Below are 18,417 nucleotides of genomic sequence, written 5' to 3' on the forward strand. Positions count from 1 at the left end.
GGCCCTACCCCCTTATCACTACATATTTACCCACTAATCCCTCTAACCTACACATCCCAGGACTCTAAGGGGCAATTTTTAACCTGGCCAATCAACCTAACCCACACATCTTTGGACTGTGGGAGGAAACCGGAGCACCCGGAGGAAACCCACGCGGACACGAGGAGAATGTGCAAACTCCACACAGACAGTGACCCGAGCCGGGAATCGAACCCAGGACCCTGGAGCTGTGAAGCAGCAGTGCTAACCACTGTGCTACCGTGCCGCCCCAACTAGATGGCATTGAGCTTCTTGAGTGTTGTTGGAGCTGCACTCATCCAGACAATTGGAGTCTTTCTATGCAGGAATGCACGCCAGCTGGGCCTGCGAATTTTGTTTACTATTAATCTTATTGGTAATTATATGACGCTGATCTCTCTGTAAAACATCACATTTCCAGTCCTTCACCTCAGTAATTTTATATATCAGACTTACTTTGTGTATGAGTATTGTACCGCACAGACCCCTCCTCCCAGCTTTTTTATGCGTGGTGAAGGCACAGTCATCAGCTACAATGACCATCTCCACAGCGATTCCCTCTGCTTTTGCCTCCTCTAGAGCTAAGCCGAAGTTTAGTCGATCCCCTGTGTAGTTCTTCACAATCAGTAGCACACCAGCTGGAGAAAGCACAAATAGAACATTTTAAACAAAGTGTCACAATTGCTTGTTTTGAATCTAACTACCGACCAATTAGTTGCCCAGGCCAGACATTACCTAATGAAGGTAGTTACAATGTCCCAAAACTCTTCACAGAAACATAATCAAAAAATGGACATTGATCCAGGGGAAAAAAGGTGATCAAGCAGTGACTGTAAGATGTTACTTGTTTGTCCATTGGCTGATATGCAATTGATACTGGCCTGGAAGAGTGTGGTGGTGGAAAGTTGACTGCCTCAGTCTTTTACTGTCATACCAATGCTTCAAGTTCTTACAAGTACTCTTGCAGCAGAAAGCACACATCCTAAACTGGATCCCTGCTGAGCCTAATCCCATGAAGCCAGATCTCCCCTGTTACTCTGAGTTAAGCACACCGTGAAATGTAGCCATAGTTGGTGGAATGTTGTTGTTCCTTCATGGTTACTGGATCAAAATCCTGGATTCTGGGTGTAACAACACAAAGACTTGAGCAATTCAAGAAGGTGGCTCATCACAACTTTCTCAAGGGCAATTATGATGGGCAATAAATGCTAGTGATGCCCACATTCAATAAATAAAATAAATAAAAGTAATGGTACTTGATGACTTTCCTAGTTTGCTTTCTTCCATTTTCTACCATTTCAATTCTTCACCTGGATCCTCATTCCCCAAATCAAATTAAAGTTCATTTTACATGTCTCCTTTTTTTCAACTTTAATGTTTAACTGATACCTTCCAAATAATTGAATTATGGTTGGCTTTCTGATGTTTCAGCAGGAAAAAAATCAACTATTTAAGTGCCATGTAAACATTGCGTGCTGTTGTATCAGAAAGGTTCCTTGAAATTTAAAGCAATGAAGAAACAGACCATCTTAGATCCATTAACAAGCCTGACCCAGCAAATAATCCAAGAGTAAGGAACAGCTAGCCAATAATAACCATTATATTCCATACTTGGTTTGAAAGGGAGAAGGATAAGTTAAGATTTTAAACTTGGGTAAGGCTGACTTCTGTATAAGGCAGAAATTGACCACAAAAGACTGGGTAAAACTATGAAATGATAAAACTATTGACAAACACTGGGTGGTTTTAATGCTGTATTTGATAAAATATCAGACTTGCACATCCCTGTAAATGACAAGAGTTCTACTTATACTAGTAAACAACTTTGGTCAATAGCGAAAATATAGGAACTGTGGATGAGCAGAAACACTTAGGGATCCTAGTACAGCTATCACAAAAAACTGGTTGACAGATACAAAAATAATTCAAATGGAATGAATGTTGGCCATTATGTCAAGTGGGCTGGAATACTATTGGATAGAAGTTATGCTAGAGTTGTTCAGAGCTTCAGTCAAATCCGAACTGGAGTACTGCACTCATACCTCATGAAGGTTATATTGCCCTTGGGAAGGGTGCAGTGCAGATTCACCAGAAAGGCTAAAAGACTTAAATGAGGATAGGTTGCATGACTAGGCTTGCATTGTCTTGAATATGGAAAATTCAAGGGTGCTTGAGATGACCAAAGGATTTGATAAGGTAGAAAATAAAGGCCTTGCATTTGTAGAGTGCCTTCCACAATCAGCATTTCAAAGCTCCCTACAGCTAATGAAGTGCTCTTGAAGTGTCATCACTTTTGTGAGTAAGAAACACAACACCTAATTTGGGTATAGAAAGCTCCTACAAATAGCAATGTGATAATGACAATACAATTTATTTTTGGATGTTGATTGATAGATAAACATTAACTAGGATACTTGGGAAAGATTCTCTGCTCTTCTGCAAAATAGTGTAATGGGATATTTTACATCCACCCAAGAGGCCAGACAGGATCTCAGTTGAAAATTTCAAAATTGAGATTGATATATACTGTTAGGAGAATGTATTAAGGGTTATGGAACTAAAGCATGTAGATGGAGTTAAAATACAGATCGGCCATCGTCCTTGTAATTGAAGTACAGAATAGGCTTGATGGCTTCAATAGCCTACTCCTGTTCCTATGTTCCTGAATAACTATTTGGAAAATGTTATTGCAAAGAATAATGACAAAAGCCAGTCCTGAAAGCATGCTTCAAAACTGGAAATAAAAATCGCCTAAAAGTCCTTACAGAGTACCATTACAGCTGGAGCATCCATTATACACACTCCTGATAAGTGGATGGAATGCACAGTGCAAAACAGAAGATGAACACACTGCATTCTGCACAGTTTTTATATGTTAAAATGTTTAAGGCTAAAAGGTTATCTGAGAGCCTTTGGTGTATGTTTTGATGTGGCTAGGGACCAGTAACATTTTGTGTAAACTAGGCAAATTTTGAAATCCCTAGTTATTCACCAGGAGAATGGCACCTCAAACTTCTATGGTTTTAAACAAGCTAAATAAACATGACTATACAAAGTCAGAAAAGAAAAATAATTTACATTACCTATCTTATACCCTAACGTTCAGAATTAACATGCGATAACTATGAATTAATAAGCAAACTATAGTCGAACATACCACACTGCATGTTAAATGGAAAACAAGCAACCAAGACAGATTCCACAGATTTCTCAGCAACCCACCCAGATGTCAGTGACCACCGTGGGTCATAAGGTCGTGCTAAATTTACGTCTCCCTCAAGATGACCATGAACTCTCGTTTTTTTAAAGGTCTAGCAGCTTCTGAATTCCGTCAAAAGTTGGTCCAACTTGCACTGCTTCAACAATCTTTCACCTTCCAATGGTTTAATCCACTTTCCTGGGACTGCGTTCCACGGGATTCACAAAGCTGCACTCCCACCTCTAAATACTGGCGCACTTTGAACTCTTCCGCAGACTGCTAGCTTCACTAAACTGGCACTAGGTTTCTCTGAACTTCAGTCTCCCAACTGCAGCAAACTATGAATTGCTCCTGGGGATTAACTGCCTCCAGCCTTGAACAAGCATCCTTCTTCCACCTTCTCTGCTCCTCAGGGCTACTCTTTGAGCTGTAAATCACTCAAGATCCAAAATTATGGTCCAGTCAGCCACATCCTGTAAACACATTTTTAAAAATTGCAACTCTCAGTTGCACTGAATGGCTCCCAGGGCTTTTCTGCACCCTAACTGCCTGGAGCTTGCAAACAGTTGCACCCTTTTAGTTTAAGCTCCTCCCGGGCTGCAGATTACACACTTTCACAGCAAAGTAAGAAGTCCCACAACACCAGGTTAAAGTCCAACAGGTTTATTTGGAATCAAGAGCTTTTGGAGCATTGCTCCTTCTCAGGCGAGTCCACATCTCTACATCATAGCTCTCACAGCAAACACACTGATAAACTCAAACATGAGAACCTTCTTGAGTTCCATCCATTTCCATAACACATAGCCTGCTTTGGTCTACCCTTAAACTGACCTCTAACCAATTGTCCCAACTTTATAATTTCTCTAGCTAAGTAAACCTACCTGCTGTTGATGGCTCGTACTTTCCTAGCTGTTAATCCCAAGTCAACATGGCCCCAACGGTTTAAGTATATGGATTCCAAGCTGCTTTAGTTACATTTATCCCAATTTCTACAGTTAAACGTTAATCTTCCCAGAACTAAACATCACCTCTAAAATATTAACATGAACCATGAACTAGATATTCGTCACAAGTATCTAATACCAAATAGGGAGCTCCATTCAAGTTTCATTGTGCTGAAAAGAGTCATGGTAACTGGGAATTTAACTTTGTTTTTAAATCACTGGAGTACCTCATTCTCTGTACCCACAGAGGCCCAGGAGGACGCCAGCTGCTGGTTAGCTGAGAAGGTATTCCTGGAACCTATGTCTTAAAACAGATGGGGTAAATATATTCAAACATGGTGATTGCAAAAATCAACTCATCGAATTTTATTTTGCATAACTGAAAACCGTTCATGGGAGATGGCAGCACCAACACAGCTTCTCACGCTCTGTTCTGTAGTTTCATATTTTCATAGAATCATAGAATTCCTACAGTACAGAAGGAGGCCATTTGGCCCATCAAGCCGGCCCACCCAGGCCCTATTCCCGTAACCGCACACATTTAACCTGCTAATCCCCCTGACATTAGGATCAATTTAGCACGGCCAATCCACCTCACCAGCAAACTTTGGACTGTGGGAGGAAACCGGAGGACTCGGAGGAAACCCTTGCAGACACGGGGAGAAAGTGTAAACTCCACACAGACAGTGACCCGAGGCCGGAATTGAACCTGGGTCCCTGGTGCTGTGAGGCAGCAGTGCTAACCGCTGTGCCAGCCATATTTTACATAAGGTCATACTTGCTCCTGCTCTGTCCATGGTTCGGATCGCAGCTGAGATACTTCCAGTTGGCGGAGAAGTGAAGACATCTCCTGCAATGGCACCGGTCAACATCCCAACTCCAACATATCCTAGAAAGAGGATACATTAGAGGAACATTAGAAAGCCCATGGCAATTTTTGAATAGAAGAAAAAAACCTTGAAGAACCCATTTCTTCTTTACTCCTCTAATTCTCTTTTCTCCAACACTGAAGTTGCTGATTCCTGTTTGGATATGTCTTCATGTATGTCAGCAGTCTTAATTCATTTCCAAAGTGATGGTAACTGCAAATTTAGCTTTGCTCATTCCTAATGCGTGAACTTAAACGATAAGTTGTGTTGCCCTTAAAGGGACAATCACCACACCAATTAAGTTACCAGAAGCTTCTACTGAAATTTTGATTGCTACATGCCTGTGTTCACATTTCCTTGTGTTATTCGGTGAACTATCCTTAGTGCCTCTATTCTGTAGCCCACTTCTGAGACTACTCACATTTAGTTCCACTCTTATTGGTTACAATGTTGCTGGCAAATCTTAAGATTGCTTCTTTTCTCATGCCTGGGCTCTTAATTTTACTTACTTTCATGTTGCCTCTTGGTGACATTATCCAGAGACTGGGACTCAGCTTCCACATTTATGCTGACAACCTCTCCTTAGCATCCTCAATTCCAGCACCACCAGCATCAAATGACCTCATCCTATATAAAATCATAGATCAGCCAGGATTTCCTCCAAATCAATTACAGGAACATTGAAGTCACCTAGTTCAGTGTCCAGCTGACTCCATCCCTTGCCTTATCACTGTTACTACAATTTTCTCATTTTAAAAAATGCTCCTGAGTTATCTCTCTCTCTTTCCACTTTCAATTAGAACTTCAAACTGATAACCCCTCATTCCTAGCTCTCCTAAATCTCCATTTTTTTGCTCCAGTGGAACAATTTTCAAGTCTTTTCTCGAATGGAATGTGCAAAACTACAGACAATACTCCAACTGTGGCCTCATCATTAGAGTTTAAAAACACTATTGTGACTCACTCGTTCTTCTGTGCTGTGCTTCTATTCATAAAACACAAAATGCTAATGAGAACTTTTAAAATGGTCTTTCTACCGGCACTCTCACTTCACAGGGAATGATGTGAATTTCAAATACATGTTTCTCCATTCATCTGTACTCTTCAGTATATTTTCATTGAGTTCACACTCTCCCATTACTACCTTCTACATCCCTTCCAAGGAGATTAGCCAACCTCATTCAACACTGACACAGCAACAGAGAGTGTAAGCAAAACTAATGCACTGTATGAAACAGATCTAGAACTCCAATAGGAGTTAATAATATCAACAAATGAATGAAACCAAAGTATATGGAATCAGAGACAATTAGCAGAGTGGATAGCTGAAAGCAGAAAGTACGGGTGAAGGGTGGCTATTCAGAGTGGAAGAAGCTGGGAAGTGGGAAGTGTTGGAAGCACAGCTGTTAACAACTTATATTAATGATTTAGACTTTTGGAATCAAAGACATAATTTCTAAATTTGAGGAGGAAACTAAATTGGGTGGGATAGTGAGGAAGTTTTCAATAAATTACCAGACATTAATAAACTTGAAAAATGGGCATATAATTAGCAAATTAATTTCAACATGGTTAAATGTCAGATATAACATTCTGCTAAGAAAAATAAAGAAATCACATATTACTTTGAAACTAAGAACTGATTTTTCCTGAATGGATCATGTTTCCAACATTAATGTGAATTCCAGGACGGGAACCTAAAAATGGCCGTGGTGGAACAATGGATGTGGCCTTCTCAGAGGCGGCAATTAGAAGACATCTCCAGGAGCCGTAGCCAATTAAGGATGGCAGCTCAGTTCAAGTGCAAGGACAACATTCAGCAAAGCCCATGGGTAGGGCTGCTGCCTGCCTTTGCAGTGAGGGCGATGCCTGGCCATCAGCAGGAGCAACAGCGCAGCTTGAAGGCACCTTCAGCGGGAGGGAAGTTTGCATTGCAGCAGGACAAACAATAAAGGGGGTATCAGTCTCCATGAAGTGGCTACAATGACCTGCCTGCTTGCAGCCTGCAAAATTGAAGATAAGTGATTTATTATCATCTTCAGTTGGATTCCTGCCACTGCCAGGTAAGCTGCTATTGAACCTGCTAATCCATCTCTGTAAAAGCGCTTGGATGCAAAATGCACCAGTGAGCTGACCTGAACCTCCTCTTTCTAAATTACCTCACAGCCCCATGGGCCTAGAAAGAATTGGCCTCAGAATCTAAACAAGGTAGAGGAGCAAAGGAATCTGGGATAAACAAATACACAAATCATGACATGATGCGATGCAGGTCAATAAGGCGATGATGGAATTAAAACAAACATTAATCTGATTGAATTGAAAAGTAGTAAAGTTATTTGAAACATGTAATGAACCTTGGTTAGACCACACTTTGAGTAGTGTGCAGTTTTGTTACCAAATTAAAAAAGGATATGGGGCACTGGAGAGTGTGCAAAAAAGAGTTACAAGAATGAAATCTCAAGGAAGGATAAACAGGCTTGCCCTCTTTTCTCTTGAAAAGGAAAGGTTGAGGAGTCATCTTTAAAAGGTCTGTGCAATTATGAAAGGTTTTAACAGCAGAAAGAAGAGTATTTTTGTTTTTTGGGAAGAGCAAAACTGGAGACCATCAATATAAGACATTCAATCGGGAATCAAACAGGGAATTCAGGAAAAACATTGCTTTTCAGAGTGATGGAAATATGGGCTCACTATCGAGGAAGTAGTTGAGGCAAAAAGAATAAATACATTAAAGAGGAAGTTAGATAAGCAGTTGAAGAAGGGAATAGAGATTTGTACTGACAAGTATTGCACGAGAAGGAAGAATGGAGGCTCATTTGGGGTAAAGTCACCAGCGTGGATTGGTTGAGCTTCAAAGATCTGTGCACAAACACCTTCAAGTCTCCCTTGCACCCCTTTTGAAATGATCCCATTTGGTATGTATCATCTTTCCTCATTCTTTCTACCAAAATGTATCTTTACTTTTCTCTGTTGTATCATAGGATCATAAAATCATAGAATCCCTACAGTCCAGAAGGAGGCCATTCAGTCCATCAAGTATGTACTGTCCACAATCCCACCCAGGCCCAGTGTGGGTTACCCAGGCCCAGAAAGTGCAAACTCCGCACCGACAGTGACCTGAGGCCGGAATTCCATCTGCCATGTATTTGCCCATTCCAAAAACCTGTCTATGTCCTCATGAAGTTTGTTACTATGCTCTTCACTGTTACTTCATTGTAAATTTTGAAGTAATGCCCTGAATCTACAAGTCAAAGTCATTAATATTCATCAAAAGCAGTGGTCCAGGGACTAAACTTTGGGGAACTCCATTCTGAAATATACCATTCACCATAAATCTGCTTTCTATCTCTTTGTTAATTTAGTATCCATTTTGTCAGTGCTCATTTTATTCCACAGGCTTCAAGTTCACAAAAAGGCAAGACTAAAATATGGCACTTTTGAAAGTCCACTGCATTGCCCTCATCCACTCGCAACGAAAAACTGAATCAAGGGATCTTTGACTTTCACCTTAACAGATAGAGAAGGCCTTAATTTAACAGTGCATGTAGAAGAGAGGCATCTTTAACACAATAACAGTCCCTAATGTTTCAGACTTTGGGAGATTGAGGCCAAAACCTCATGACTCAATAGTAAAAGTATTAGCAACTCAACCAGAGTGTTTTACCCAGCATCCTATCAATGATTAGCCAAAGGGTTAAAAATCTTCCAGAAATCTACTGGAATCAAGCCTGAGTAACATTACCTGCATGAGCAGGTTCATGACCCGATCCTCCTCCAGACAGCAAGGCCACTTTCCCTTTGATGTTCTTCAGGTCAGACCTGATTACTATCCGATGTCCCTGTAGCAGCTGCATTCCTACATTGCAGGCCACGAGTCCATCCAATGCATCATCAACACAATTGTGTACAGAGTTTATCAGCTTCTTTGAATGCTGCAACAAAAAATTAATTTGTATTTTGTTGATTCTTTTACTCGGTGTTGTAGCTCACAGTGTGCCTTCTCTCCAATAATACATTTTTGATTTTTACAAGTGCTATCTGCAGGCCTATGGGGGGAAAAAAATCACATTTTGAAACTCTGCCTTCAAATAAAATTCAATTAAAGTTATGTGTCCTGCTGAATCAACACCTCATTCAACCTTTCACCCTGTTTGGTGTGGAAAATTCTTGCTTATCATTTGCATTATGAGGAAAATAGTTTAAAAACCTCCTGTTTAAGCCCTTATATTGGTTATTATATTGGTTATATTTTAGTGTATTGCCTGCAATGGAAGCTTTTATTTATTTTCACTACAATAGTCACATTTTTAACAAGAAAAATGTGACATTTAGAAATAGGTAGTCCGCTTCACATCCACAGGATTTACATTGCACTTTATAACCAATGATGACGTCTGAAGTGTTGTTACTGTTGTTATATAGCAAAATGTGGCAGTCAAATTGTGCATTGCATATTTCATAAACAGCCAATAGTCAGTTACATGATCCAATCATCTGTTTTTAGTGAATTTGGCTAGGAGAATATTGAAATTCAATGTTGACCTCAACTTTGCCAAAGTTGGCAAAAGTTTTGGTTGCTTCAAATGTTGCAATCAAACTTGCAACTTGGAGTCAAAAAGCAAGAGAGTTGGTCACACAGAATGTAATTTGTGATGGTGACCAGTGGATGAGGTAGAGAACAGTCCAGCAGACATGATTAATGAGTCACAAGAAATGGAAGCATAGGTAAAGGCAACAATGCTTTCCTAGACTTGAGAGAATGGGAAGAACCTATACTGCACCATTAACACAATAAAATATGCCAAGGCACTTCACAGGAGCAGGGTGGAGATGTTTGCTGGTTATTGCAGTGTTCAGTACCATTTGCGACTCCTCAGATACTAACCATATGCAGCAAGACCTGGACAGCATTCGGGGTTAGGCTGATCATGGCAGGTACCAGACGATTAACATCTCCGACAAGAAAGAATCTAATAATTTTTCCATGGAATCAATTAGCATTGCTGAGTCTACTACCACCAATATTCTAGAGGTTGCCATTGATAAGAAACTGAACTAGACTAGCCATATAAATACTGTGGCTTGGAATTGTGCAGTGAACAAGGACAAAGATGAGCAACAAATGCGAGCCTTGTCAGTGATGCTCACATCTGAAGAAAGAATTTTTAAAAAGCGACACCGAATCACATAAGGAGATATTAGGTCAGATGACAAAAGTCAAAGAGATAAGTTTTAAGCAGTGCCTTAAAGGAGAGACAGAGAAGTTTAAGGAAGGAACTCCACATTTTAGGATCCAGGCAACTGAAGGCTTAGCCACCAATGGTGAAGTGATTAAATGATGTGGAGATGCCAGCGTTGGACTGGGGTGAACACAGTAAGGAGTCTCACAACACCAGGTTAAAGTCCAACAGGTTTATTTGGTAGCAAATACCATAAGCTTTCGGAGCGCTGCTCCTTTGTCAGATGGAGTGGAAATGTGCTCTCAAACAGGGCACAGAGACACAAAATCAAGTTACAGAATACGGATTAGAATGCGAATCCCTACAACCAGCCAGGTCTTAAAGATACAGACAATGTGGGTGGAGGGAGCATTAAGCACAGGTTAAAGAGATGTGTATTGTCTCCAGACAGGATAGCCTGCAAGTCCAGGAGGCAAGCTGTGGGGGTTATTGATAATGTGACATAAATCCAACATCCCGGTTTAGGCCGTCCTCATGTGTGCGGAACTTGGCTATCAGTTTCTGCTCAGCGACTCTGCGCTGTCGTGTGTCGTGAAGGCCGCCTTGGAGAACGCTTACCTGAAGATCCGAGGCTGAATGCCCGTGACTGCTGAAGTGCTCCCCCACAGGAAGAGAACAGTCTTGCCTGGTGATTGTCGAGCGGTGTTCATTCATCCGTTGTCGTAGCGTCTGCATGGTTTCCCCAATGTACCATGCCTCGGGACATCCTTTCCTGCAGCGCATCAGGTAGACAACGCTGGCCGAGTTGCAAGAGTAGGTACCGTGTACCTGGTAGATGGTGTTCTCACGTGAGATGATGGCATCCGTGTCGATGATCCGGCACGTCTTGCAGAGGTTGCTGTGGCAACAGCTGTTGGTCTCTACATGAATCGTTACAATATCTAAGAAGACCCTCCCAGATTTTCAATAAGTGTGTCCAGCCATATGGTGCACACAACAGCACTCCATGATAAATAACAATAATACTGGCAATATTGCCACTTTTACTGGCACTTTTTACTGGACTACCTGCTCATAACTGGTCTTCATTTACCAGTTCAGAACTGGGATCCTCTGGTGCCAGTATTACTAGAACAACCTTCTCAACTGTTTCATTGATTTGATTTGTTAATATTTAAAAACTGAAGTTCAAACTTAAATTTTAATGCCTTAGACATTTTTGGCCTTCTCAAGACTGAGGCCCCTAATGAAGCCTGGTATAACATTTATTCAGTAAGAAGTCTAACAACACCAGGTTAAACTCCAACAGGTTTATTTGGTAGCAAAAGCCACTAGCTTTCGGAACAGGCTGTCCCTTCGTCAGGTGGGTGGGAGTTCTGATTACAAACAGGGCACAAAGACACAAACTCAATTTACATGAATAATGATTGGAATGTGAGTCTTAAAGGTACAGACAATGTGAGTGGAGGGAGCATTAAGCACAGGTTAAAGAGATGTGTATTGTCTCCAGACAGGACAGCTAGTGAGATTTTGCACATCCAGGCAGGTTGTGGGGGTTACAGATAATGTGACATGAACCCAATATCCCAGTTGAGGCCATCCTCATGTGTGCAGAACCTGGCTATCAGTCTCTGCTCAGCGACTCTGCGCTATCGTGTGTCGTGAAGGCTGCCTTGGAGAACGCTTACCCGGAGATCAGAGGCTGAATGCCCGTGACCGCTGAAGTGCTCCCCAACAGGAAGAGAACAGTCTTGCCTGGTGATTGTCGAGCGGTGTTCATTCATCCGTTGTCGTAGCGTTGCCATCATCTCACGCGAAAACACCATCCACCAGGTACACGGTACATACTCTTGCAACTCGGCCAACATTGTCTACCTGTTACGCTGCAGGAAAGGATGTCCCGAGGCATGGTACATTGAGGAAACTATGCAGACGCTACGACAATGGATGAATGAAAACCACTCGACAATCACCAGACAAGACTGTTCTCTTCCTGTTGGGGAGCACTTCAGCGGTCAGGGGCATTCACCTGACAAAGGGACAGCCTGTTCGGAAAGCTAGTGGCTTTTGCTACCAAATAAACCTGTTGGGACTTTAACCTGGTGTTGTTAAGACTTCTTACTGTGTTCACCCCAGTCCAACGCTGGCATCTCCACATCATAACATTTATTAACAGCGGTTGCTGACCTTCTCCCTAAACCATTGCACAGCTCTAATTTAACCCCGAGCCACCAACATCTTTTCCAAACCATTTCCAGCCCCAGCCTGTGATCAGCCGCACTTTTATAGCACAGGTAGGTACTGTGTTTTTCCCATTGTGTGGGCAGCCCCGCCCTCTCCCTCCCGCCCGAAACTGGGCTCAGTTAAACCCCAATAATCCCCCCTCCACCCCGGCTCTTACGTGCATCCTTCAACCAGACAGTGAAACCAAGCGCAGGCGAACCAACAGTGCGGGCGATCTGCGAGTTTCTGCTCTTTCTCCGGGGGAGGAGAATGAGATAACACAGAGTGGGAGGCAAAAAGAACCGGGGTGAGGGGGCGGGGCCCGGACGGGGTGAGGAGGCGGGGCCCGGACGGGGTGTGGGCGGAGTCTCTGCCTGGAAGGTCGGGCCGGTTGACGGTTGGCGCTGGAATTCTGGAACCAGTTTGAAAATGTCCCGAGCGCCAGGAGGAGCCCAGCGGGCGTCCAGCTGCACGTGGGCTTTTAGCTCGAGCAGAGCTGACAATCTCCCAGGAAGAAAAAGTCACAAATTATACTTATTTCCAATGTGTGAAGATTAATCATTATAGGGTCTCTGTAGTCTAAGCTATAAATAAGTGCAGACAATATTCCTGTCCTCGTGTTGAAGGGAAATGGTAAGTTTTAAAATGAAAATCAGGAGAGTACAAAAATGACGAAAAAGAGCCTTTTGGATTTTTACGGGGTCAAACAGACCATTGATATTTCCAAAATTAACCTGAAATAGGTGGCATGGTGGCACACATGATGTGGAGATGCCGGCGTTGGACTGGGGTAAACACAGTTAAGAAGTTTAACAACACCAGGTTAAAGTCCAACAGGTTTATTTGGTAGCAAATACCACTAGCTTTCAGAGCGCTGCCCCTTCGTCAGGTGGAGTGGAGAAATGCTCACAAACAGGGCATACTGAGACACAAACTCAATTTACAGCATAATGATTGGAATGCAGTTTTTACAGATAATCAAGTCTTAAAGGTACAAACAATGTGAGTGGAGAGAGCATTGAGCACAGGTTAAAGAGATGTGTATTGTCTCCAGACAGGACAGCCAGTGAGATTCTGCAAGTCCAGGCAAGCTGTGGGGGTTACAGATAGTGTGACATGAACCCAAGATCCCGGTTGAGGCCGTCCTCGTGTGCGGAACTTGGCTATCAGCTTCTGCTCAGCGACTCTGCGCTGTTACTCACATTGTTTGTACCTTTAAGACTTGATTATCTGTAAAAACTGCATTCCAATCATTATTCTGTAAATTGAGTTTGTGTCTCTGTATGCCCTGTTTGTGAGCAGATCTCCACTCCACCTGGCGAAGGGGCAGCGCTCTGAAAGCTAGTGGCATTTGCTACCAAATAAACCTGTTGGACTTTAACCTGGAGTTGTTAAACTTCTTACGGTGGCGCACCACCAGGGACCCAGGTTCAATTCCAACCTCAAGATTGTGACTTGCAGCTTCCTGAAAAAAATGGTGTGATTCTCTCTCGTTTTCCCCTCTTTTGGCACTTAGAATTTATTTAATAGGATCGCACCCAATTACTTTTCATTTATGCCCCGGCGACTACTCTACTTTTTCGAAATTGGTCCCTCCATTTCCACTCTGTCAAGGCCCCCTCATTATTTTCTGTACTTCAGTTAAATCTTCTCTCAGCCTCCTCCTATCTCAAAGATAAAAACCCCAGCCTGTGTCTGCGTAGGTTTCCTCCGGGTGCTCCGGTTTCTTCCCACACTCCAAAGATGTACAGGTTAGGTGGATTGGCCATGATAAATTGACCATTAGTTTCCAAGATGTGTAGGATTAGGGGGATTAGTGGGGTAAATGCATGAGGTTACGGGGATAGGATGGGCAGGGGTTGAGCCTGGGTGAGTAGTTGAGTTGGTGCAGGCTCGATGGGCTGAATGGCCTGCTTCTGCACCATAGGGATTCTAGGATTCTATAGCTTCTAATTACATTGCCCCAGTTCAAAAAAACCTCGATGACCATATTCTCAACTCAACTATCTCAGTTGTCACAAAACTTAAAAAATAATTTGAAGGATGGTGTACAAAAATTAGACTGTTCAGGAAAAACTGTTCAAGATTTAAAAAATCTATTTACAGTATGTGGCTGCAGGCTAGGCCAGCATTTATTGCCCATCCTTATTTGCCCTTCAGAAGGTGGTGGTTAGTTGCCTTCTTGAACAGCTACAGTCCCTGAAGTGAAGTTACACCCACAGTGTTGTTAGGGAGGGAATTCCAGGATTTTGACCTTGTGACAGTGAAGGAACGGTGAAATATTTCCAAGTCAGAATGGTGAGTGATATAGAGGGGAACCTCCAGGTGATAGTGTTCCAGTTATCCGGTGAGAATCATATCTGGGCTTTTTTGTTGCACTAAGGGCCATATGATTGTGACTTGCAGCGTCCTGAAAAAAGTGGTGTGATTCTCTCTCGTTTTCCCCTCTTTTGGCACTTAGAATTTATTTAATAGGATCGCATCCAATTACTTTTCATCTATGCCCCAGCGACTGCTCTACTTTTTCGAAATTGGTCCTTCCATTTCCACTCTGTCAAGGCCCCCTCATTATTTTATGTACTTCAGTTAAATCTTCTCTCAGCCTCCTCCTATCTCAAAGATAAAAACCCCAGCCTGTGTCTGCGTGGATTTCCTCCGGGTGCTCCGGTTTCCTCCCACATTCTGAAAGACATGGTGGTTTGGTGCATTGACCCGAACAGGCACTGGACTGTGGCGACTAGGGGAATTTCACAGTAACTTTATTGCAGTGTTAATGTAAGCCTTACTTATGACTAATAAATCTTTAACTTTATTGAAGCTTGGCAGAGTAAAAAAGAAACAATGAAAGAAAAAAGAGATAATATGAAGCTTATGGATTCAGTGAAAAGCTTTGCAGGCTAGAAGAGAAAAGCCATCAGGAGAAAAAGTAGTATTAGAATGCATATCTGTTTTCTAGGAAGGTTTAGAGACCTGGGGGGGGGGGGGGGGGGGGTGGGGGAGAGGAAACTGCAGTGTTAAGAATTGGGGCTAGAAGAACAAGTGTGAATAGAGAAAGCACTCCAGGAGTGTGAACTGATTGTATCAACAGTGAACGGTTTGATCTGCTCTGAAGCTGCCAATCAGAAAAGCTTTTAGCAGTTCAATGGACTATCAATTCCTTGTGTAAACAAACCCAAGCTAATCTGCTCTGGAGCTGTCAATCAAAGCAGTTATTTGGTGCTTATGAGAGAAAGCAAGGAGATCTTCCTGGTGAAACTGACAACTCCTGTCACTCAAGTCACAGCAAAAAGCTCTGGTACCACCCAGGGCTTCTGAAATCAACTGAGGGCAATCCCTACTGTAGAATAGTGCTGCTATGATTTTGAAGACTTCCATGTGTTCGGGGATTTTCACGCGACCAGGCCAATTCAAAGGTTTCATAGAACACCGACAATAATAAAAAAACAGATGCCTGAAATCACCATTCTGAGTGATTTTCACATTGTGCAGGGCAACAACAAGGGAGAGCCTGGAGTCAACCCCTTCCCCTTACCCACAGGTCCCTTGATGGTCTCCCTTCTGCAGCTTGACAGTGGCAGAGAGATCCATGGGCACAGTTGAAAGCAGTCCTTACTTGCCCCTCCCCCTCCACTCAGAGTCCATGGCACCTGGTTCCTGATTGTCAGGATCAGGACTAATTGGCACCTGTGCAACTTCCTGTTGGGGCAGGAGCATTTCAGGAGGCCTTTGATTCAGATTTCCAGCTTACTAATTGTATTCAGATGTATTAAATTAGTTAGTTCTGATCAGGTTCTTGCCCACTCTGAGTATGTGATCTGGACAGGCGCAATGAGTAGGTGACTCACAACAGATTTGACGCCCGGTAAGAAATCAGATTTGGCTCTCACGTTTGATTCAACATACCATCAGGAATCCAGGCTGGAGCGAGTGACCCTGGAAAATTGACCCCGACGTCCCCCACGCATCCCACTGCCTTCATAACTTATACTTGTTCTTTATAAAGTGTGGAGGAACAGATTCACAGGACCACTAATTTGTTTTAACAAGAAGAAAAACAATGACTAAATATGAAAACATTGGATTATGATACCATATTTCTTTACTGCCCCTCTAATTTAACAATTAAACAGAGATTTTAAGATTAACATGGTTTACAAAGTACATCTTAAGCTATAATGTTCTTATTAACACACACACTCCCTTTTAAGCACAAGACATGAATATGGTCAAATACACACATTCCGTTCTGCACCCAAGTTAGTGTCTCTAGATTTCTTCTCAGAATTCCCCCAGATGATTGTCACATAAGAGTTTCCAAACTCCACAACACACGTTATAAAATCTTCTCTCACAATTAATACTTTACATTAGCGGTTTGCATTCCAAAATCTAATCCATGTTTTCCAAATGACAGGGACGATTCTCCAAGAGACATAAGTGGAGGCTGTTTAGCAGCCTCTCAGCTGGGCGCCATGCCCTCGGCACATCTCTGGCTGCTGGAATTTCGGCGTTGCCAGCTCCGTGCCAGAAATAGGCGTGGAGCTGATTAAAATATGTAAATTCAAATTTTCATATTTTTCATTTCATTAGCCCCTTCATACCAGCTCCCCCCCCCACTCCCCCCCCCCAAGCCCTCCAGCCAGGAGTGTTTTACTCCTGTGGGGTTTACAACAGCTCCCCACTAATGGGGAGCTGGCAGCCTGATCCTCCTGGAGTGAAAGGGGGTAACAGAGGTCCCCAGGATGTCGGGTGTTAGGGGGGTGGCCCCAAGGATTGCCAGCCTGGCCCCCTGGCACTGCCTAAATAGCAATGTGACGATGCCTGGGGGCACCTTGGCACTGCCCACCAGCCATCAGACAGTACCAAGGGGGTAGGACCGGGGGTGGGGGGGGGAAGGGGGTGCAGGGCCTATGGAGGGGAGATCAGTGGGGGTGGGTGGTCCTGCTGCCACTCTGCAATGGGGAACAGTGACAGAAGGAAGGGCTGATCGAGGCTGGCCATGGGGTGGGGTGGGGGGGCGCGGCTGCCGGTGGGGAGGGGGGGTTCAGGACTGTTGGCAGGGCAGTGGTTGGGGCTGGCCCGGAGTTGTCCAGAAGGAACCGGTGGGGGGAATCAGGGCCATGATGCATGGTTGTTGTGCTGGCCAGCGATCGAGCTGGCCAGCGATTGGGAGACCGACAGTGCGGGGCTACTGTGCATGCGCCGATATCCGCTCTGACAGATTGGCGCATACGCAGTGGCTTGCTCAGCTGCTATGCTGCCGGCCTCTGCAACGGGAATAAGCCCCGCCCACAGATTTTTATCGAGATTCACATTCGGTCACTCTGTGATGCACAGAGTGTGAGAGATTCATTTTGAAAATCCCATGGGGAAAAAAAGCAGGATTAATTCCAGTTTCTATGCAAATTCGGCACTTTGAATTTTTTTGGGAGAATCCTGGCCGACTCTTTTAAACAAAGTTTCCGCTCTACTTTTAGCAACGAATCCACTCCAGGTTTCACATCAACCCCTGTAGGATTTCTTTGTCTTGACTGCTGTACAAATTGTTCACAACTCTCGATTCCCAGACTCGAGTAAAATGGCATCAAATGTTTGATTCACCACTGAAGTTTACTGTCCCACTTTAAATCAGAATGCTTTCTTTACTCTTTCTTGAATTCTTCTGAACAATACCTTGGTCTCTGTTCTCTTAACTTCAGCAGTCTTAAAGCATTCTTTTTGTCCAAATTCCTTGATTATCTGGACTGTAACTTGTTCCTAAGGAAACTTGCAACTTTGCAGCTCCCTTGCCCTGTCCAGTTTCTCTTGGCAAAGTTGGGAGATGTTCACTCCTCTGTGTCCTATCCCCAGCTACAATATATCCAGCTAAAGCTACAAACAAAAAAGCCTTTAAAGGGTCTGCAGTTGTTAAACAATGCCCACATTCCTCTGCTGGCCTCTTTACTTTTCATGCTGTAGCCCTCTCGAAGCAGAATGGAATCACAGTG

General features: G+C 43.2%; 1 protein-coding gene across 1 annotated transcript in view; it reads right to left on the reverse strand.

Annotated features, from left to right (window-relative positions):
- LOC144498797 (triokinase/FMN cyclase-like) overlaps positions 1-12,713 on the reverse strand; it is a 63,627-nt gene extending 50,914 nt beyond the window's left edge. Inside the window, exons 1-4 of the mRNA XM_078220481.1 lie at positions 12,609-12,713; positions 8,770-8,959; positions 4,940-5,050; positions 475-656 (exon numbers count right to left, since the gene is read on the reverse strand). Of these exons, the coding sequence (XP_078076607.1) occupies positions 475-656; positions 4,940-5,050; positions 8,770-8,959; positions 12,609-12,614 (489 nt within the window). The 5' untranslated portion in view covers positions 12,615-12,713. The remainder of the gene's footprint in view (positions 1-474; positions 657-4,939; positions 5,051-8,769; positions 8,960-12,608) is intronic.
- Between the last annotated feature and the right edge of the window lie 5,704 nt (positions 12,714-18,417).

Source organism: Mustelus asterias, chromosome 9, assembly GCF_964213995.1.
Source record: "Mustelus asterias chromosome 9, sMusAst1.hap1.1, whole genome shotgun sequence".
NCBI classification, from domain to species: Eukaryota; Metazoa; Chordata; class Chondrichthyes; order Carcharhiniformes; family Triakidae; genus Mustelus; species Mustelus asterias.